Below are 21,743 nucleotides of genomic sequence, written 5' to 3' on the forward strand. Positions count from 1 at the left end.
GTTGCGTGGCATCGGACAAGCGGGACTCGTCAGCCGTATCCGCCTGGAGCGAAGAGAGAAGTAGGAGAGTTTGCGAAGAAACCCATCTGGTCGCAAGCAGGCGTTGTGTTTGCGAAAGTGGGGGACACGCGATGGCGAACGGTCGGGTCGTGACCTTGGACCCTGCAAGACTGGAGATACGCGGCCGGCCCCGATCGCTCGGAGAACGCCATCACATGAGCCATCGACTTTCACATCCACGTCTCATCGCAAAGCTTAGTCATCTCTTTCAGGTCTATCTTCTTTTTCTTTTCTCTCTACTCACAGCTCTGCTGCAGCCCCCGATCGTTAACACGGGAAGCCATACGACTTGCGCGCCCTCAGGAATGCGACACACAGGATCATCGGACGCCAGGCAATGCATCGGCTATGAGTTCGTATGCGATCATCTTCATGCCAGCACCACGACTATTGCGTGCCAGATCCAAGTCTGATCATCTTCTGCTATCTCCTCGGCAGATCTCGCATCACGAGCTCACGCTCTTCAGCATTTGAGCAGAATGCATGTGCGACTTGGAGCAGCGGTCTATCTGGCTACCTCACGCTATCAACATGATGCACACCGCGACCTCGCCTTGAACCCCCGTGGCTCACTGTGGGCGCGCATCGACGAGCGCGTCCTAACAAACCATAAAGTGAAGAATTACCAACGATCCTACTGGAGCAGTTGTGCAGATCATGCCGTCCTCTAAATCAAGGAAGCTCAGATGGTGGTCATTGTAGGCTGCTTGTGACAGTACCTAGGTACACGCCTCGCCGCAGCAAGAGCTCTGCAACCACCTTGGCGCAAGGCATACTTGCTTGACCCAAACTTTCCGGTCTGCACAAGGGACATCTTCACCGTCTAGAGACTGCGGCTGAAGGTTTATACGACCTACAGCACTATTTTCAATATTGTGTAGCGACCAAGATCATAGCTGATTGGCCAATCCGATTTCGGCCCCCAGGTACACTTCACGTGTTTCCTCGCATTTCTCGCATCGTCCATGGGCCGCCAATGGGATTGTTGAGGCGTTGTACACTTCACTCTCGTGGCGTGCCGTAATAAGGCCTATTGGCGAAGTTCCTGGAACAACGACATGTCGCCAAGCATGATATTGCACAACCGCAGCAGTGGAGATGAAGAGCTGACATCTGCGATCACGGAAGGCTGCCAGGCAGGCTGTCAGGTAGGCTATGTTTACTGCTCTTTTGGCGGCATGGTGGTATAAAGTCTGGGGTTGCTGAAGGCTGAGAGGGCTATTCTGTTGTTTCACCAGCGGACCTCAACAGCCATCTCACTCATCATCATCATCATTTCTTGTTTGCATAAAGAGTCGGTTTCTTATTAGCAATCATGCTCATTCATTCGCTAGTGCTGTTGAGCGCTTTCTCGTACTCCGTATTCGCTGGCAAAGCGGGACCTCTCAAGGAAGCGCCTGGCGTTTCTCCTCGTCAGCTTCAAGAGTGCAACTCACCTGGATGGATTCCAGTATGCCCTGGTGAATACCCTTTCCAATTGAGCCATACCCGAGACTAATACTATCAGGCGATCTCCCATGCATCCCACCTACTGGTACATGCTGCACAGGCGACTACTATCATCTACCCGGCGAGACCTGCCCTGACGGATACTCTGAAGTTCCTCGCATTGACCAAAGCGATCCACCCTCTGCTTCCATTACACCAGCACCATCCGCAACCTCAATCCCAGATCCTGTTGTTGTCGACTACTCGTGGTACACCTACTCTTTGACATACTACTATACCTATTACTACTACTATTACTTCGAGGCTACCTACGAGATCACATCCACGGAAACGACGTACTACACCACCTTCTCGCTGACAGCATCGGATGTGGGCGCCGCCAATTCTGCGGCCGAATCTATCAGTGCCTCGATCAGCGTTGCTCTAGAGACACAGTCAGAGACGCCTACGGTTGAGGCAACACCACTACCGAGTTCGACTTTGGCCCCTGCATCAACGTCTAGGATTGCCTCGTCATCATCAAGGGCGACCACATCTTCAGAAGATGCAACTTCCTCGGAAGCCGCTACATCAACTACCATTAGTGCATCGCCTAGTACCTCCACTCCAGCAGAATTTTCCGGCGCTGCTGCCAACCTTCGCGTTGGAAGTGCCTCAGGCTTTGGGGAGATGTTCTTATTTACGATCGGGGCTCTTGGACTAGCTCCCGGCATGCTGATGCTTCTTCTTTGAGCATGGTACCACGAGGGAGCTGTGGCGTGGAATAATGAGTCTTTGTTATGCGGAAGTTCAGAACACAGAGCGATTGTGGTTTTAGGATGCGTCACTTTGCCTCGTTGCTTGATGCGATCTTTCTGGCGCGTGTAATGTGGGAAGAGGTCTTCAAGTCAAGTCTGAAGCTTAGACGAGTGGTCAATTGGTTGATAGTGAACGTTCCCATGATCCTACAAGTCAAATTCGTTATACTGTGTAGTGTGTCACATGTCATTTTTCTACCGTGTACCATTCAAATGCCTTGTAGTCATCCAACGCCTGCTGGGTGGGAGGGTGTCGGTAGGCAACTGCTCAAATTCTATCGTTGTCTCCGTTGTCCTCGTGATACCATCGTCCTTTTGATCCGAATCCTCGCTCGTTCCATCCACTCCTCTTCCGCATGAGGTTTTCCGTTCTATCACCGGCCTACACCTCTCCATCGAGAGAAGCGAAATTTGACCGCTAGACTCGATCAGATTGCGATCACTTCGGCCATTGATGGTAGATCCGCTGCTGACTGTACGTCGATAGCCGCTACCATACGCTTCCGGCTGACTAAAGTCTAGAGAAGTGTTGCAGAGAAGTGGCCGTAAGGCTGGAACCGAGGCGGAGATGATAGCGACGTTTACTTCGATCTGTGATAGAAGAAGAATCTGAGTTACGGTCAGCATCTCGACGAGCAGGGCCACATTGGAAGCTACTCACAAATATCGAATCGTACGATATATCTCTGGTGACATTGTACAGCCATAGTGCATAAACCCTTACTATTGACGCAACGACGGCGATGCCTCCAACCCCGAAGACGCCAAAGAGCGCAAATCGCCGCTTCGAATCTAGCTGTAGCTTCCAAAAGGGTTTAAAGGGTAGTAGAAAGATTGTGATATCAGTAAGGATATTGATGCCTCCAAGTGCCAAGTAGGTAGCTCGCAAATTGTTGCATCCCTTTGGGAACGTAGGTGACCATGCTTGTGATGGCTTGGGTCTACACTCGAAAGCCTGTAGGAATTAGTATTATTTCCAGATGAAGCAGAGTAACGAACTCACACTGACGAAGACAACCACAATTGTGTAGATCGTGACAAATGCAGCTACAGACCACACTTTGTACCGGAATTGTAACCGCTCAAAGATACGATGGTACAACGCCAATATACTAGCCTTGACAAAGAACAGTGCCACAGGATACACTAATTGGTAGAAATAGAAATGCTTGAGTGTGGGAATCCGCATAGAGGGCACATCCAAGTACTTCAAATGTTGTCTGTCGTAGTCAGCGACGCACATACGCTTGCAACCATCGAACCATACCCAGTGCCCCAGCTGATATGAAACCCATTCATAATCGCCATGCCAATCGTGACAAGAAGGGCTGCAACCATGAAGTAGTCGTCGAGTCCAACATTGCGGATGCGAAAGATGCGACAGTAAAGCCTGCGTAGGTGTTAGCAAACGGTGTCTTACTACCCAAGGATGTCGCCAATGCTGCAGGTACTCGCCTCAGAGCTACGGCAATTGTTGATAGCAGGACTAGAACTCCAGTCGTAATCAGGAACATCGGCTGCCTAGATTCATGATCTGCACTAAGATTCGGCCCGATCATACCTGGGCAATGGCCTACATACAGTAGGGCAGGAATGGCCGTTGTAATGCAAGGCAGATGGCATGTACCTGAGTATATTCGAGAGCTAAAACGTGCTCCGTCGAACGCATAGACGGAATCCTTCACTATACATATGTATGTCAAAGTCCGATGCAAGCATCACTAAATGGCTTGTGGCCGACCAGAAACGGTGATGCTCCAGTACTGTTGCGTCAGGGCGGCCATCCACCAAAACTGATGATTTAGCCACCGGGGAAACAGTGAGAAGAACTCGATTCATGCCCGTGTGTCGGAGTTCAGGCGCGCAACGCTGAAAGAAGAGAGAGCGGCGTCCTTGCGTCCTTCGCGTGGTCGGAAGATCACGCTGCGTGATGTCCGTCCTGACACGGATCAAGAAACAGTACCGAAAAACCCTGGCAACACGCTGCGGCTGCGCAATCTCACCATCCCTGTAAGCGCATCTATGCCGGACACTCCGTAACGATCTACCACACACAACCTCTCTGACTACGGAGGTGGCAAGCCAGGTTCGAATGAGCCTCCGGATGTCTCCCGGGCTTTGCGGGCCACTCGCCCCGTACGCCGGGGTCCTCCAGATGGGCAAAGCCAGTAACAGGACCCCAGCGCAGGATACAAGTACCCGTAGATGGCGTGCATCGCATGGAATTGTCTTACTGTATGTAAACCCAGGTAGCTAGCCAAGGCAAATGTGTCAGCAACAATTTACACGTACCCAAGCAACGGGCTACGAGATTACGCCTGGTAAAGCCAAGGCTGCGCATTGTAAGATCAAACTTAGCAGAACGGTTCAGATATTGCGCCTGCGCGTCTTCCAGGTAAAGAGTACACCGATGTTATGGGTTCCTAGGTTCAGTCTCGCCTGCATCAGGTATGGATCATCGGCAGTTGTCCCTGCCATACTCAACAATGTCTCCCATGCAACCGCGGGAGAAAGGTCCAAAAAGACTTTAGGCGATCTGGTTGCGCAATTCCAGATCGGCTGCCGACAGCCAGATCGCGGAGCCTTTGTATAAGATAGATGGATGTTGTTAATCGTCAACCTTCATCAGCTATTCAGGTGCCTACTTCGCTGTAGGTGTACGAGAGAGCTCTTCGGTACCTAGGCACTGTAGATCCTGCAGAACGTTTCTGTTTTCGAAGGCATCGCACGTGTGACAGTTCCTCCCGTCATTTACGTTTCAGCATTGGATCTTCGGCTCGATCGTCATGCGTCTTCTCGAACTCCTCCCTGTCGGGTTAAGCTTGACACAATGGTCTGCAGCTGCAGCGTTACCTGCGACTAGTGATTTGGGTTCGTGCAAAAATCCACCCAAGAGGGTGGAATGGTAAGATCATCAAAAGCTGTACGATGCCGAATACGTTACTGATGCTTCAGTTATAGGAGACAATTGTCAGAACCACAGAAGAAATCCTACATCGATGCCGTTCTGTGTTTGTCACATACAAAGGCCAAATCCGGCATTGAAGGAGCCGTAAACCGATTCGATGATCATCAAGCTGTTCACATGCTCCAGAAGCCTCAGATCCATTGGGTTGTACGTTGAGCCCTATTGGCCCAGGTTCGATCTTGCGCGCTGATACTTTCAGGGTCACTTCCTTCTATGGCACCGTTACTTCACGGCAACCTACGAAAAGGCACTGAGGGATGAATGCGGATATACTGGAGGCCAACCGTAAGTTGCTACCCATTTCAAACGTATCCTCATGACATCAATAGCTTTCAATCTGACCAATGTGCAGATACTGGGATTGGTCTCTAGATGCCGAACCGCATAACGAATCATCCACCCGTCCGTTTGATTCAGAAATCTTCAATCCAGACACAGGTTTTGGTGGCAACGGCTATCCCGTCGCAGCTACTCCTGCCCAAAATCCCTTGAACATTACAGGCAACAACGGTGGAGGATGTGTAATGAACGGGCCATTCGCGCCTCCCCACTTCACAGTGAACGTGCCCACTCCACACTGCTTGAAACGAGACTTTGTTCCGTGGATCGTCAATCGAATGGCAGACAAACGACTGGTCGACGAAGTCCTGGCACAACCGGATTACACGAGTATTGCAAGGACAGTTGAGAAGCAGCGAAGCTTTGATCCTCCCAACATTCATGCCAGTGGCCACTTTGGTATCGGTGGCATTCTGGGTACCATGGGAAACGCGGCGGAGAGCCCTGGTGGTGAGTGCCTGGTTCTCATTCTTTCTGACAATACCCATCTGCCACATAGACATACCACTAGGAAAAATGCTGACACATGGCAGACCCACTCTTCTACCTCCATCATGGCAACATTGACCGCATCTTTTGGGAATGGCAACAGAAAGATCTCGAGACGCGTCTCAATCAAGTCGGTGGGCCTATTACGCCTTTTGATTACAGCGGCAAGAACGTTACTTTGGACTTTACCATTAATATTGGCTTGTTAGCAGGGAATGCCACGCTCAAGGACCTGTTAAATACAGAAGGAGGGACGCTCTGCTACACGTATTAGATAGGCTCAATCCAGTTCTTCCGCACGGGTTGCTTCGCTTTCCAGTAGTGTTGAACTGGTGCACTCGCCTTGCAGGACGCTTTAATCCATGTCATGCATGCATTGGGGTCTGGAGGAAGGGCTTCCCGGTCCAGTCACGTCGCAGGACCAGCTGGGAATGGCAGCATCGATGATTCAGACGGGCTTTCATTTCGTTGGGCGACATATCTGACCGAACACGCATTCGATGATCCAGAATTGGCTATGATGGAATCGAAGCACAACTGACGAAGCAACAAGTTCGCATGTCCGTACGCTGTCCTCGGTGCGGGCACCCACTGACAGTAGGCAGACTAGCTCAGTTGTGTTTCTGACCTGTAAATTGGCATGTTGTCTTCTGCTGAGCATCCATCGCTGTGCTCTCGTCTTGTGTGTAGGGAGGTGTTGTTCTCTGCCGACGGGGTTGATCACTGCCGGCTTCAGAGGCGTGGTATGGCAGTTTCAGTCCCCCTAATCTGTACCACCGCACAGGACTTTGAACTCTGCAAGCGAATCAGTTGCCTGCCATCCAAATTCAAGCATCTCTGAAACGTATCCTGACTCTTCAAAGCTGCCTCACAGTGTATCCTTCTCCCGAGCCTCCTTCTCGGCAACCTTCTTCGCCCTCTCCGTCCTCTCTTCCCTCAACGTGGTAAACACCCAGAACCACGCCGAAACCTCCATGAAGCCCCAAGTGAAAATGAAGCTGTTGTTCAGACCAGCGCCAGCGTGCATTCTGAAGTCCATGCCCCTGGGTGCGAACATGCCACCTTCTTTGAAGACGTAGCAGTATGAGGTGAGGCCGAAAAGGAAGAGGAGGCGCATGGGTGCTTGGAGACCCCAGAATTGGTCGAAAACGTCTTCGTGTAGGGAGAGGGCCGTCAGGTCGGAGAAGCCGATGAAGGCGAAGAGGATGGCTACGAAAGCTGTTGCGGCCGAGGGCTTGTTGAAGTCGCGGGGTGTTGGCTGAGGTGTGTTAGTGACTTCAGACAAGACTTCAGTAATCAGCAGAAGTATTGCAGTACGTACAAGCTGCATTGACTCTCCTAGCAGGAGAATGACGCTTTGGTTCGATATCAGGGCGGGATTCCGCAGCAGGACGACTGCAAGTGTGAGGTGAAACAGTGCGATACTGCGTATCATGGTGTTTGCTGATATTATCGCCATACTTGTGGACTATGGGCTGCGAGGGAGAAAATGGCAGATGTGAGGTTGAGGTGTTCGTGGCCGTAATGTTTCTGAGGTTCGCGTCGCGTGGTGTTTCGGACCAAACGCCTAAACCGTCCGCGCCCTCCTGCCAAGACCGATCTACCTGGATGACAACAGCTCAACCTGGCACCATGTTTCTTTTCACCTGCATCTCCTATTTTGAAACTGGAAATGGAGAAGGCGGGCGACCTCCCTACCAGCCAAAAGCTTGCGCCAATCCAGCGCCGGTCCTCGAGACGGCGCCTGTGCAAGTTTGATGACGTTATCTTCCTCGTAGTCCTCTTCCTTATCGCGTCGACCATTTGGTTCACAGAGATCCGAACGTTGTTTCCAGGCCACAAGCACACATGTGGAAAGCTATTGACAGTTGAAGAGAGAGCGGTCAAGATACTGCAAGAAAATCCACTCATTGGTCAGCCGTACGGACGTGAAACGCAGGGCCACATGCTGACTACCCAAGAGATGGCCATAACGATCTCATGATCTTCATCCGGGGCAAATACAACAACCATATTTACAATGAATCCGGTAGCGATTTCGCAGACAAGTTCGAGAACGGCGGACTAGCGCAGCATGTGGATATCCCTCGCCTCGAAAAGGGACATCAAGGTGGTGCCTTCTGGAGTGCCTTCTGGCTCTGTCCATTAGGCGACGAGACGAACTTTGCTGACGAAAGATATCACAATAGTAAGGCAATCTAACTCGACAGAGCATTGGATCAATACTAATGTATGCAGTCGTGAAAGCAACTCTCGGCCAGCTAGATCTATTCAACCGCCTAGGGCAACAGTACCCAAAATACTTCACTCCATCCCGGAACAGCGCGGAAGCCATCAAGACATTTGAAAACGGTGGTTTCATTGCTCCAGCAGCTATCGAAGGGTTGCACCAAATCGGCAACTCGGTCTCTACTCTGCGACTTTACTACCAGCTTGGAGTCAGATACGCGACTCTGACATGGAACTGCCACAACAAGTATGCCGATGCAGCAATCGAGACGGGATCCGACTGGAGCGCGCGCATTGCGAAACCCTATTGGAAAGGTCTCAGTCCCGCAGGTCGCGACCTCGTCAAGGAGATGAACCGCCTAGGAATGCTAGTAGATCTAGCGCACGTGAGTCAAGACACCATGCGCGACGTACTCATCGGTCGAGGTGACGGAAACTGGAACGGCAGTATCGCGCCACCAATCTTCAGCCACAGCTCCGCATACGCAATCTGCCCGCATCCGCGAAACGTTCCCGACGATATACTTCAGCTCGTCAAGCAGCGCAATTCTGTCGTCATGGTCAACTTTAATCCAGACTTTGTATCCTGCAAGGCTTCGAAAACACCAAATTCCTTCCCAGATTTCGTCCCAGAGAACAACACCCTAGCGCACGTCGTACGTCATATTAGACACATTGGAGAGTTAATTGGGTATGATCACGTTGGTATTGGCACAGATTATGATGGCATTGAGACCACTCCTGAGGGGTTAGAGGACGTATCTAAGTTCCCTGACCTTATCGCCGAATTGCTGAGGCAGGGCATAAGCGATGAAGATGCTGCAAAGATCGCAGGACGGAACCTTCTTCGTGTCTGGGAGGAGGCTGACAAGGTGTCGAAGGAACTGCAAAAGACGATGCTGCCCCTGGAGGATGAGCTGCATGAACAGTGGGCTTAATATGTACACGTCTGCCTTCACCACTGCGAAGGAGGTTGGACCTGGAGCTCCTGACCGCCGACCTTGAAACTGAACTGTTCTGAGTACAAAAGATAGTATATACGTCGGGGGGTATGCATCCGATTTTGGGCACAGTAAGATATGACACGAAAACGGCCCGTGAAAGCATTGTTAGTATGATGCTGCCAACACGTGTTTGCGCGATGAGGCGGGTGGTGAGTGGCTGAGCTCCACCCCAGATCACACCACTTCTCAGCAGCCCAGGCCTTGGCAACGTAACACAACATGCGACTTCCAAGACACATGGATGAGTAGAGTATATATATATCCTCAAGCGATGGAATCTCCACAGCCCCTCACTATTAGTCCTACAACTCACTCAGATTCCGCGCCTCTCACCACCTAACTTCTTCTACCACACAAACACCTCGACAGTGCAACTACCTACTCACACAAACACAAGAACCAACATACCATAACAACGCAATGGCATCCCCCAAACTAAAAACCACAATCGCCATCCTCGGCTGCGGCGACGTCGGCTCCACCCTAGCCTACACCCTCATCCTACAACCCATCTGCTCAGAGGTAATCCTCGTAGACCCCAAAACCACGCTCCTGGAAGCCCAAGTCCGCGATCTAAACGACGCCACCTACCGCGGCGGCACCTCTGTCCGCGTGCGCGCCGGAACGCACGCCGACGCCGGCCGAGCAGACATCGTCGTCATAACCGCCGGCGCAAAGCAGAAGCCAGGAGAATCACGCTTATCCCTCTTATCCCGTAACCTGCACATTCTAGAGAGCATATTCAGTGCCATGGCGCCGATCAGTCCGCACACGATCTTACTGCTTGTGGCGAATCCAGTGGATATCCTGACGTATTTTGCGAGGCGGTTGTCGGGTTTGCCCGAGAGTCAGGTGTTGGGGACGGGGACGAGTTTGGATTCTGCGAGGTTGAGGGGCGTGCTGAGTGAGAGGGCGGGGGTGGCGCCGAGTAGTATTGATGCTTATGTGTTGGGGGAGCATGGGGATAGTCAGTTTGTGAGTACAGTTTCCCTGGTTGCTTTGCGGCGAGAGGAGAGGGTGACGAGACAGGAGAGATAGGCATGCTGATACAAGATACAGATTGCGTGGTCCAGCGCTACTATCGGCACAACACCACTTGCTCTTGCTCTTCCGCCAGACACGATGTCTCAGGAGTTCAAGGACCAAATATCGGCTCATACTCGTGGAGCAGCTGGCGCGATCATCGCGGCGAAGGGTTGCACAAGCTACGGCATCGGAAACATCGCGGCTGGTATCTGCAAGTATATATTATTCGACTCACGATCCGTTCGGCCCTTGTCCTTCTACCAGCCTGAGCTGGGCTGCTGCTTGTCAATGCCAGCAGTAGTTGGTCGAAAGGGTATCATCAAAGCCATGCCAGTTCAGCTTGACGAGGTGGAGAAGGCGCAGTTGGAGGCCTGTGCCAAAGGACTGGGGGGTGTGATTGAGGGAGCTGAGAAGGAGTTAAGCGCTGATCGTGAGCTGGAGAAGGCACTGGCGAGCGACAAGGGAGTCTGAGGCTACACGCTTTCATGGAAAAGGTACTGCTTGATACAGACCGGATGAGTATTCCTTGTTAAGTAGTTACTCAAAAAGTATTTTCACAGATACAATACACTATTGCCCGATATCTCGTAGTCCACATACAAGCATGTTAGCCTTCATCCCTCTCTACTCCACCGCCAACTTGATCTTCACAATCAATCCGTAGATGCTTCCCACCTCATAAGACGCACGAATCGCCTCCTTCCTGCTGTCTATGTCGATATATGCCGTTCTAGTCCTCTTGACCGGCTCGCGTTCGGGAAGGATGGTGATGTTGCGACTAGCGAACTCTAGTTAGCGCATGCATTCACTGACGTGTATAGTGTATGACTTACATGTCCCATCTGTACTCGATAAAGAGTATGCGGATGGCTTCCTCGTCTACGCTAGCAGCGAGATTGGTGACGATCAAACGGTTTGGTAGAATTTTCTTCTCCTCGATCGCGTGATATTTCTCTTCCTCTTCCAGGACGTACTTGATGGTGGCGTCAAGCTTCTCGTTCTCCCTCTTCACCATGTCTTCCCTCTCTTTCTTGGCCTCAGACTCATTCATATCTGGACGTTGTATGCCTTTCGGCTCGAGTATCGCAGTTGTGTCTTGTGGAGAGGCTAGTGTCTTGTCGACAACAGATACGGCCTGGGCGGTTCTGCGAGAGCTGTCGGGGGTCATGTTGGAGGGTGGAGAGAACATAGCGTTCATCTTCGCGAGGAGAGTCTCGAGATTATCGTCTTCATCATTGGAACAGTTTGTGTCAGGGATTTGCTTCTCTTCACCTGATTCGGCAGGCATGGCTTCCTTGTTCTCCATGATATCGTCTTCGCCAATGTCGACGCCTAGACGCTCGGCCAAAGCTGACAATTCGTCTTCCTTGTTCAAACTGAGGTCTGCGCCCGTGGCCTTCAGACTGTTGTCGCGTACAACCACAGTATCCTTTGACGAGAACAGATCCCGCTTCATATCTGCCAGCATTCGTGATAGATCATAGTCACCATCAAGCTTCTCCTTATTACCAATGTCTGAACGCTGTCGCAGCGACGAATCGAGCTCCGCGAGCATCATCTTGGGATTCTCGGCACGGTCCGATAAGTAGCCGCCGCGCAGGTGAACCTGTGTCTGTTGCATGTCTATTTGTTGGTTAGTCGGGCTGAGTTGAGCGATTAGTTGATGCCTAAATGCTTACCTGATGATCCTTCAACAGAAGCAGCCGCCATTGGCTCGTCACTCGCAGTGTTCTCGTCACTTTTGTAAGCTTGTTCAAGCTCGGGACGATCGTCACAAGAATCGCTGCCCTGTGATAGCTCAGGCTCGGGGGTGACAGGAAGCTCTGGTGCAGCTTTTGGTGTTGATGGGATGGGTACTGGCCTCGAACGCCTCTGCTGTAGCTCTTGTAGTTCAGCGTTGCGACGCTGACTTGCTTTGACGAGCACGTCCGTAATGCTGGCGAATTGGCGGTTGAGCAGACCGTTTGTTGAGGCCGCAGCAGCTCGATCTCGGTGTTCCATCCTGGTCCTGGTCCCGGTCTGTTTGCGTCCGCGAGCGGAAGCTGCCTGGTGCCGCGACATGGTTGGTAATGCTTTCCCCTGACGTAACGTAGATGAAGAATTCATGAAGTTCAATGGCCGCAACTACCTCTTGCTTGCTCGGCGTAAGTCCTCCCGTGAGCGGTGAGAAGGTGCGACCGTGTGCGTATCTGTCAATCGGTGAAGTGAGTAGCACTAGCCATCGGTCAACATATCCCCAATCAAGCTGAAATGTCGCGGTATGTCGAAACAAGAGGTGCCAGTCGTTGTGAAGGATGTAGATGAGGTTGGCAGGGGAGAAAGAGAGGTCAGGCAGGTGAGAGTTGTTATTGTTGTTAAGTTGTGCCAAACAGGAAAGCGCTACCAAACCGAATATACACCGCTGACGCTTTCTGAGGTGAGTTCAGATGGTAGGATTGAATCGATCGTGGAGACGGGCAGGATTCGTATGTATCAAGGGAATAGCGGTTGATACTAAGCACATAGAGGAACCTGAAAGATATTAAGTCATGAACAAGTGCATCTCACGAAGAATGTTATGTACCCAATTGTTCCTACACAACTCGTTTCGTATACCACGAACCGATCCCAACTCTTGATAACTACACATGACAGAAGAGAAGAAAAGCTGAGAGCCTACTTGACCCAAATTGAGTTCCTTGAGATGCGAAAGCGCTACCCCAAAGCCCACTCATGAGCAGCGAGTTTGTTTTCTACTGCTTCTTCTTCCCAGCGCCCTTGGCCTCCGCAGCCTTGCGTTCAAACTCCTCGATCTCCTTCTCCTCAGCCCTCTTGGCGTACCACTGCCCGGCCTGCAGTACCAGCACACCCACGAGCACCAGCGCCAGGATTGTATTACTAGCCGCAAAAACCCTCAACGTGTCCTCCCTCGAGATGTAGTCTCCCATATCTTCGTCCGTGATCTCACCCGGCGCCGCCTTGTTCACGTCACCATAGATACCCGCTGTCACGACCCTGAACCCCTTGACGATGTTGGTCAGGTAGACGGTGATACCAGCCATGTAGAGTACAAGCGATGCGCCATCGAAGAGCATGTTGGCTTGGTTGGGCTTGAAGAGCTTGATGAGGAAGCCGAGGAGGCCGGTGCCGATGGCTAGGTTGAGGATGCGCGATACGATGGGAGGCGAGGCATAGAGGAACTTGATGTGCGATTCAAGGATGTCGAAGTAGGCTGATCGGTCGGCGGGCATGGTCCATAGTACATTGTAGTCGTATGGGAGTTGCGCAAACATGATGCCGAGGAAAAAACATGTTGCTGCGGGTTCGTCAGCAGGTGCAATGGGAGCGCAATCAAGTGTTGTGGATGTGGGCGGAGGCAGCATGGAGGGGTGCACTTACGTCCTACCACCATGAATTGCGCAAAGTTGTTTGCTGCGCCTGGAGCCATTGTGAAGAATTCTGGGGAGCGCGAACTCGTCTGGGGTTTGCGGTTGATCGAGAAATCACAGTGAGAGGAGAGGAGAGCGGGCGCAAGCTTATCTGGCTGGTTTCTGCCGCGTCGCGAGATTCGCAGTTGGAGGTAACCTCTTTAAGAAGGTAAGACCGTGGACGAGACTCGAAGCGAATTCTCACCACATGGGTAATCAAAGGAACTGCGAGTGGTTGTGAGAGAATGCACAGTGAAACAGAGCTCTCCCACTTTTCGGAAGCGACCCCGCGAGGGTTCACCACGCACCGACGATGCTTGCCTGCAGACGGCTGCCTTGGCATGTGACAGCCACCCACGCCCTCACGCGACATTCGGTGGGCGGCCGTGGAAGACGAATTTGTACATCGTTGCTTCATTGGAATTTCTATGCGAAGCTGCTGCAAGCAAAATAGACGCGCGCTAAGCGTCGTTCGGATATCCAACGCCTTGGTACGCCGTAACCAGATACATCTACATCCTCTGCCACCGCTTCCCTCCCATGCTTTAGAAGTCGTTATCGGCATCCATATCCTCATCTTCCAGACCGGCCTCGATGAACACAAGCCTTGTGCCCTCTCCGGTTGTTTGCCAGACCTGTCAAAAAGCGTTAGCATCGTGCATAAACTCAAACGTTGGGGCGATGGTACTTACGTCAAGCATGGAGTACTCGTCAATAGCCTGCTCGAACTGATCGGCTGTGAAGCCCTTGGCCAGGACTCTTTCCCTAACTCTGCGAAGATCGAGTTCACCCCTGGTGCCATCACCGACAGCAGCAGCACCGCTCGCCTCCATGGACTTGATGAGGTGGTAGATTTTACTGCTTGGAGTGTGATCAATCCCACGGTTCTCATCGGCGTACAAACTGGCCTTGCTGACTTCGGTAAGGCGGAGAGCTTCGTCTACATCTTCCGAGATGACTTGTTCGGCGAACCGCAGACGCGCCAGAGCCTGTGCAAGACGGAGTACACCAAGCAGTGTACGCGGCGAGGTGTGGGTAAAGGCCTTCTTGTTACCGTCGTCGCGCTTTTGCTGTTGACGCATGCGCACATAGGCACCAACCATGTAATCCGAAACCTCCTTTGGCACAGTTGGTCGGTATGATCGCGCGCGAGCAACCCATTGTCGTACTTCGGCCGGGCTGAAGATGATGCCGCCAGGGGCTTCAGGGTGAGCGTTATGCATGTGCACGTGGGTGACGTGGCGTGCCAGCTCTTCATCAGAGTCTCGCGCAGGGGTATCAAGGATGAGGAACAGGACGTCGAAACGTGAGAGAAGCGCAGCAGGAAGGTTGATGTTCTCAATCGGCGAGAGACGAGGGTTATAGCGGCCGTACAATGGGTTAGCGGCTGCGAGGATTGATGTGCGGGCATTCAGAGTGGTTGTAATACCAGCCTTGCTGATGGAGATGGTTTGCTGTTCCATGACCTCGTGGATCGCCGTTCGGTCGCTGTCGTCCATCTTGTCAAATTCATCAATACAGCACATGCCGTTGTCAGCCAAGACGAGGGCGCCTCCTTCAAGCACCATTTCATCAGTGACGGGGTCGCGCATGACAGCGGCGGTGAGACCAACACCACTGCTACCACGACCAGTAGTGTAGACACCACGAGGTGCTACTTTGGTAATGTACTTGAGCAATTGGGATTTGGCCACACCGGGGTCACCCATCAAGCAGACGTTGATGTCACCACGGATGCGCATGCCGTCGCCGACCTCCTTTGTGACACCACCAATGAGCTGGAGCAGAAGAGCTTTCTTGACATCGACGTGACCGAAAATCTCAGGTGCAATGGATCGCGATAGGTACTCGTACAGCTGACCAGTCCTCTCAAGCTCGTTCATCCGTCGGAGAGTTGGTTGAGCAAGCACGATGTCGTCGTAGGCCTTCTTGTGCTGCATGACATATTGTGCTTCGAGGTATGTGTCGGTAAGGAGACCAGCCCGGATGGCCTTGAATCCAGTGTAGGGCGTGGGGAGGAAGATACCAGCACAATCGATGACATCTCCGGGGTTGATCTGCCTGACAAGCGCGCCGTGGCAGTGGATGGTTAATTGCCGGGGAATATGACCCACGGGTACTTGGTCCGCCATCTCCTGAATCTTGACTTCTTGGAAAGGCAGGAACTTGGAGGCGCGCGTAGAAAGGAAGAGCTGGCCCTTGGTCTTGTTGCTCTTGCAGTCGTCGGACGGGCACTCGACGAGCGGGGTGAACTGCTTGGTGGTCACGGGCTGGAAAACTTCACTTCCGCAGCGATCGCAAGAGTAGGCGTTGACCTGCACAGCAGGCTTGACGTCCGACACTCTGGTTGCAATACCACGGACTGTGATGAGATGGCCCAGGTGCTCTCCTCGCACGTTGCGGACAGCCAGCGCCTTCATGCTGCGCTGGCTGCTGGAACCAGACGGTATCCTGGGCCTGAAGTTGAGCGTGTATCGTCTCGTCAAGGCAGGAGGAAACATGGTCTCGGGCGCAGCCTGTGCGTTGTCGTCGACTCCCTGCATCTCCTGCTGTCTTTCGTTGCGCTTCGAGCGCTGCGTCATGATCACGTCTAGGACATCATCTTTGAAACTGGTGCTGTTAGTCTCAGCCTGAGCAGGATGTCACGGGGCCGTACTCTAGTTCTCTGGTGGGTGCGGGCAGGCACTTGTCGACTGCGCGCGAGAAGATCTCGATGTAGTGGTGTGCATTGCGCTCGATGGACTCGACCAGCCGGTAGTTGTGCTCGTCGTCTGAGGTCGCCTTCTCGTAGGCCTCCACGTCGTTGAGGTCTATCTGGATCTCGTCGCGCACGCGGTTCGCTACGTCTTGGAGTTGGTCCATGTACTTGAGCTTCGACTTGGCGCGGGACTGGGCTCGGTTGGGCGCAGGGTCGTCCGAGTCGTCCACCATGTCGTACTCCTCGTCGCCATTGCCGCTGATGTTCAGGCCCTGGAGCTGGTCGGCCGCGTCGGTCGAGGCTGATTTGTAGTTTTTGAGGAAGTCAACAAAGGCGGCTGGCGGGTGTTAGCTGGGGGTTTCAGTGTTTTGCGCGTGCACACACACCCTCCTGCTCGTCGTAGTTGACGGGCGCACTCGTGGTAAGGAGCGCCATGGTGTCTGGGGCTGGTGTCGGGGTCGGGGTCGTCGTCGAGGGTTGATGCAGCGGGGAGGGATGCGCGGTAGCAAAATTGGGGCTGGTCGCGTTGCAGCTCTGAGGCGCGTCGACCCGCGTTCCCACGCCCGGCGACTAGCACCGCTTTGGGGCACCGCCGCCGCCCTGCACCTCGACCTCGGCCCGCGTGGAGAGCTCGAGGTAGGCGGCCTGCGACACCGACAGCAGCACCGCCATTCACTCCTCCACCCTCGCCGCCATGCCGCCCAAGAAGCCCGCCGGCAATGCTGTCCAGGCCGAAGTTGCCCTGCAGCAGTCGTTGAAGAATTGCCTGGTCAACCTCCCGTCCTCGCTCGTCTCCGTGCTCGTCAACGCCAACACCGTCGCCCAGAATGTCGTCGTCGAGCTCACGTACCGCCAGCCTCCCCCACCGGGTGCGTCGGACAACAGGAATGCCGCGCCCAAGTCGGTCTTTGTAGGATGGACGGGCATGCAGAGCAAGCGCCGCATCGCGCCTGTCGTCGGACGAGATGGCCTGAGAGGCAGCCCGGCAGTCAGCCAACAGGACCTGCCAGCAGTCGAGGTGGATGCCACCTTCGCCAGGTTGATCGGGCTCCAAGAGGGCCAGAAGGTGGGCATACTGCTGCATCTGGATCCTCCACAGGCGCATACCATCAACATCGAGCCATTGACCCCTGTTGATTGGGAGATGATAGAGCTGCACGCCCAGTTCTTGGAGTTGAACTTCCTCTCTCAGATACGCGCGCTCCCGAACCCCCAGGCCCAGTCGCCGCATCCTCTCACGCTGCACCTGTCTCCCACGACCACGGCGAACATCACCGTCACCTCCATCGCGCCCGCACCGCCCAACCCCTCACTCTTCGTCAAGATCTCGCCCGACGCCGAGGTCATCGTTGCGCCCAAGACACGGCAAAAGGAAAGGAGCTCGACGCGCGAAAGCAGAAGTGTAGGTGCTGCGTCGAGGAAGAGCGGAAAGAGCACGGCAAGCACAGTCCGGCGGCGCAGCGGTCGCGAGGATGCCGCGAGCAAAGGCGTCATCTTCCTGCGTGGAGTTGATCGCAGTGTCGCCCAAGAGTGGTTCGACGAGGAAGAGGACGCAGACGCCGACGGCCTGAAGGTATGGGTAGACAAGGAGGTACTCCTCACCAAGGCTCTCAGAGGCGCCAACTGGGTCTCCGTGTCAATCATCAAGCCCGCCGGGCTACAGGAGCCCGTGGACATGTCCAAAGAGCAGGAGCAGGAGAAGCCCGCAACGCGCGTGGTCGCCAAGATCATAGCATGGGAGGACGCGCCGGATAGTCGACATGTGGCGCTTTCAACCGATCTCTGCAGAGTTCTGGGCTTCGAGAACTTTGTGGGCGGTCTTGTCCGGATCGAAGGTGCCCCAGCTCAAACGCCCAAGCCGCCGGCCATGAAACCGCAAGGTACGAAAGAATCAAGGGAACCTGTCGTCAAGTCTGTCAAGATCATCCCCTTTTCTACCATTGCATCACAGGTCAATGCGTCGTTGAAGTTTGGCGGTGAGTCCAAGCAGGACCAGGAAAATGCCATACAGAAGATCAAGACAACATACGGAAAGAAGAACGGACTCCTGGACGGGCCACTTACAGACGGAATGATCCTGCCTTCTGTGAAGGACTCCGAGCTTGGTTGGCAAGGAGGCATTGTAAGGTTTGAGCCGCCATCATCGACAGCCGGAGTCTCATGGGTGCTCTTCCCGGAGAGGAAGCCACCACTTGAGCTAGGTCAAGAGGTGCCAACGCCAACAAGCTGGGCCAAGGGCTGGCAGCAAGGTGACCCGCTACCGCAGACGCCTGCGAACCTGGTTGGCATAGACCCTCTCATTCAGCAACTACGATCACACCTGACGCACAACTCTTCCGTCTTACTCACAGGTGGCCTCGGGGCAGGAAAGTCACAATGCGCTCAACTGCTCGCCCATCAGCTGCGGACCGAGTATCTATTCAACACCATCTATTTCCCCTGCCGCAAACTTGTAACAGATGAGACGCGAGTCGCGACTATCAAGGAGACTCTGAACAGATTGTTCGCTTCTGCCTCATGGGGGGCAAGAGGCGGTGGGAATGCAGTAGTCATTCTTGACGACTTGGACAAGCTTTGCCCTGTAGAGACTGAACTTCAAGTTGGCAACGAGAACGGACGGAGTCGGCATGTTAGCGAGTGTCTGATCAACATCGTCAGGCAATACTGCTCCATGGACTCTGGTGTAGTCCTGCTAGCAACTGCGCAAGGCAAAGAGGCGCTGAACAATGTCATCGTTGGCGGACACATTGTCCGCGAGATTGTCAGTCTCAAAGCGCCCAACAAAGACGGTAGAAGGAAGGTCCTTGAGATGCTTGCTTTCAAGGACGCCAAAACAGAGCAGTCGAAGGAGCCCAATGGCCATGCTTTCCCGCCATCTCCATCCACCAGTCGACCCAGTACCGCTCACCGCAGTCACCCTAGCACTGATAGCATACCACAGCAACCCTCTGAGGATTACGCCTTCACCATCGACACCTCCATTGACTTCCTCGACCTCGCTGGCCAGACAGACGGCTACATGCCTGGCGATCTTGTGCTACTCACATCGCGTGCCCGTAACGAGGCATTGATTCGTTCAGTTACATCAACCGCCCCTACTGTTTCTCTTACACGGGACGACTACACACAGGCTCTCTCTGGCTTCACGCCCGCTTCCCTGCGAAATGTCACTCTTCAATCCTCCACCACGAAATGGGATTCCATCGGCGGTCTTCATACAACACGACAAGTTCTGTTAGAGACCCTTCAATACCCTACAACCTACGCACCCATCTTCGCAAAATGCCCACTACGTCTCCGATCAGGTCTACTCCTGTACGGCTACCCAGGTTGCGGCAAGACTCTCCTCGCATCCGCCGTAGCAGGCGAGTGCGGCCTGAACTTCATCTCAGTCAAAGGACCTGAAATCCTCAACAAGTACATTGGTGCCTCTGAAAAGTCTGTCCGTGATCTTTTCGAACGCGCAGAAGCAGCGCGACCTTGCGTTTTGTTCTTCGATGAATTCGACAGTATCGCACCGAAACGTGGACACGACTCAACGGGTGTAACAGATCGTGTGGTCAACCAACTTCTCACCCAGATGGACGGAGCGGAAGGTCTTTCAGGTGTCTACGTCTTAGCTGCTACGTCGCGCCCCGATCTGATCGATCCTGCGCTCCTCCGCCCCGGTCGTCTTGACAAATCACTGCTATGTGATATGCCAGACGTAGAAGAGCGCATCGACATCCTACGTGCCGTAACACGCAAACTACACCTCGCACCCAGCCTCCTAGGCGACGGACAGGAAGGCGAGAATCTCCGCGAAATAGCAATGCGAACAGAAGGCTACTCCGGCGCCGATCTCCAAGCTGTGGTATACAACGCCCAACTGGAAGCCATCCACGACGTGCTCGGAGACGTCGACCCCTCGAAGATAGATCACAAGAAAGATGGAAGCAGCGGTAGTAGCAACGGTAAAGAGAAGGGTATCCCAGATTTCTCCTACTTCCGCTACGGCGACGACCCTTCATCTACATCTACCTCTGCCTTAGCCACTTCCGCCCAACTCACCGAGCGCGCCATGATTGCTCAGAAAATCGCGGCTCTACAAGCTCTACGCAAGAAGCAGAAGCAGCTCCAGCGTTCTGATGGCTCGTCGCAGCGAGAAGACGAGGACAGGGCGACTAAAGAACAAGAAGACGGGGGTGAGAGGAAGGATCCGCAGATCCAATGGAAGCACATTGAGTCGTCTCTTTCCAGCGGACGTAGCAGTATCTCGGCTCAAGAGCGGATGCGTCTCGAGAAGATTTACAGAGAGTTTGTTGATGGGCGAGATGGAGATTTGCCGAATGGCCAGGGTGGAACGGAGATTGGAGGGAGGAGCAGTCTCATGTAATCAATGTGTACATAGTAGTGGTGTAGATCTTGGTCCAGCATAACAGAAGTTGTATCATAGTAGGTTTGCGAAAAGTATGTATATCCATTCATACACAAGCTCACGCATGCATCCCCTCTCAACTCGGTATACTCTGTCGTCCCATTCCTTTATTTCGGAATAACGCCCTTAACGTCCTCCGCAACCTTCTCAAGCTTCTGCTCCGCCTTTCCCACCATACCCATCGCCCCGTCCTTTGCTTGTTCCGCTTTTCCTGCCAAGCTGGCTTCCCGGCCGCCGAAGTTCCAGTAGTTGAGGTAGCGGTACCCTTGGACGAGTTGCGAGGAGAAGTTGATGGCGTGGCATCCGAAGAGCAGGTAGTTGGCTGGTGTGACTGCCATGGCGTAGCGCATGAATGTGCCGGAGTAGAGGGTGAGGGCGCCGGTCATGCGGCCGGAGATGCTAGGGTGGGGTTAGCTGAATGTTATGAGGAGGGGTGTGGTGGAATCAGGTGGAGGATGTGTAGATAGGAAGAGGGCGGGTTGCGTCGCGTATTGTTCAAGTGGTTTGGCCATAGTAATGTCGTGAAGAGGAGGAGGCAGCACGTACATCTCAGGATCTTTGCTCATGTCCGCAATAGCCGCAATCGGGATACCAAAGTTACTCGCCGGGCCCCAGAAATCTATCTTTGCGTTAGCCCACTACTCTCTCTTCTCTTCCCTTTCCTATCACTCCTCTGTCAAATCTCCAGATCTATCCTCCATCGCGCCCTTGTCCCAAGCTCTTGCAATGCGCAATCCCGCGAAGAGACGAACGAGGTAAACGTACGAGTCGAGCAAAAGTAATCCGTGTACTTGTTTGAGCGAATCTTCGCATTGAGGGCTTTGATCGCGGCGGCCATGTTGACTTATTTACCGGGAGGA

The 21,743-nt window shown here is 53.4% G+C and overlaps 9 protein-coding genes across 9 annotated transcripts; 4 read left to right on the top strand and 5 right to left on the bottom strand.

The window, feature by feature from the left end:
- Positions 1 to 5,092: 5,092 nt before the first annotated feature.
- J4E86_007825 (uncharacterized protein) lies at positions 5,093 to 6,376 on the top strand (the record flags this gene model as incomplete). Its single annotated transcript, XM_051448340.1, has 5 exons — positions 5,093 to 5,211; positions 5,262 to 5,421; positions 5,474 to 5,559; positions 5,627 to 6,063; positions 6,147 to 6,376. The coding sequence occupies 5 exons, from the start codon at positions 5,093 to 5,095 to the stop codon at positions 6,374 to 6,376; spliced, it is 1,032 nt and encodes a 343-aa protein (XP_051300607.1).
- Positions 6,377 to 6,970: 594 nt separating this feature from the next.
- Positions 6,971 to 7,561, bottom strand: J4E86_007826 (uncharacterized protein; the record flags this gene model as incomplete). Its single annotated transcript, XM_051448341.1, has 2 exons — positions 6,971 to 7,360; positions 7,424 to 7,561. 2 exons carry the CDS (start codon positions 7,559 to 7,561, stop codon positions 6,971 to 6,973), a joined length of 528 nt encoding a protein of 175 aa, XP_051300608.1.
- Positions 7,562 to 8,082: 521 nt separating this feature from the next.
- J4E86_007827 (uncharacterized protein) lies at positions 8,083 to 9,269 on the top strand (the record flags this gene model as incomplete). Its single annotated transcript, XM_051448342.1, has 2 exons — positions 8,083 to 8,290; positions 8,341 to 9,269. The coding sequence occupies 2 exons, from the start codon at positions 8,083 to 8,085 to the stop codon at positions 9,267 to 9,269; spliced, it is 1,137 nt and encodes a 378-aa protein (XP_051300609.1).
- A 486-nt stretch (positions 9,270 to 9,755) lies between these two features.
- On the top strand, positions 9,756 to 10,832 carry J4E86_007828 (uncharacterized protein; the record flags this gene model as incomplete). The annotated part of the gene is made up of 2 exons (XM_051448343.1): positions 9,756 to 10,310; positions 10,395 to 10,832. The coding sequence occupies 2 exons, from the start codon at positions 9,756 to 9,758 to the stop codon at positions 10,830 to 10,832; spliced, it is 993 nt and encodes a 330-aa protein (XP_051300610.1).
- Positions 10,833 to 10,985: 153 nt separating this feature from the next.
- J4E86_007829 (uncharacterized protein) lies at positions 10,986 to 12,422 on the bottom strand (the record flags this gene model as incomplete). Its single annotated transcript, XM_051448344.1, has 3 exons — positions 10,986 to 11,139; positions 11,195 to 11,984; positions 12,041 to 12,422. 3 exons carry the CDS (start codon positions 12,420 to 12,422, stop codon positions 10,986 to 10,988), a joined length of 1,326 nt encoding a protein of 441 aa, XP_051300611.1.
- Positions 12,423 to 13,093: 671 nt separating this feature from the next.
- On the bottom strand, positions 13,094 to 13,788 carry J4E86_007830 (uncharacterized protein; the record flags this gene model as incomplete). The annotated part of the gene is made up of 2 exons (XM_051448345.1): positions 13,094 to 13,656; positions 13,740 to 13,788. 2 exons carry the CDS (start codon positions 13,786 to 13,788, stop codon positions 13,094 to 13,096), a joined length of 612 nt encoding a protein of 203 aa, XP_051300612.1.
- Positions 13,789 to 14,313: 525 nt separating this feature from the next.
- On the bottom strand, positions 14,314 to 16,901 carry J4E86_007831 (DNA replication licensing factor MCM7; the record flags this gene model as incomplete). Its single annotated transcript, XM_051448346.1, has 4 exons — positions 14,314 to 14,403; positions 14,461 to 16,378; positions 16,425 to 16,803; positions 16,853 to 16,901. 4 exons carry the CDS (start codon positions 16,899 to 16,901, stop codon positions 14,314 to 14,316), a joined length of 2,436 nt encoding a protein of 811 aa, XP_051300613.1.
- Positions 16,902 to 17,160: 259 nt separating this feature from the next.
- On the top strand, positions 17,161 to 20,841 carry J4E86_007832 (uncharacterized protein; the record flags this gene model as incomplete). Its single annotated transcript, XM_051448347.1, has 1 exon — positions 17,161 to 20,841. One exon carries the CDS (start codon positions 17,161 to 17,163, stop codon positions 20,839 to 20,841), a length of 3,681 nt encoding a protein of 1,226 aa, XP_051300614.1.
- Positions 20,842 to 20,990: 149 nt separating this feature from the next.
- MPC1 (pyruvate transporter mpc1) lies at positions 20,991 to 21,721 on the bottom strand (the record flags this gene model as incomplete). Its single annotated transcript, XM_051448348.1, has 3 exons — positions 20,991 to 21,282; positions 21,430 to 21,502; positions 21,649 to 21,721. 3 exons carry the CDS (start codon positions 21,719 to 21,721, stop codon positions 20,991 to 20,993), a joined length of 438 nt encoding a protein of 145 aa, XP_051300615.1.
- Positions 21,722 to 21,743: the final 22 nt, after the last annotated feature.

The sequence above is a fragment of the Alternaria arbusti genome (assembly GCF_024043155.1).
Source record: "Alternaria arbusti strain BMP 1465 chromosome Unknown scaffold_11, whole genome shotgun sequence".
Taxonomy (NCBI): Eukaryota; Fungi; Ascomycota; class Dothideomycetes; order Pleosporales; family Pleosporaceae; genus Alternaria; species Alternaria arbusti.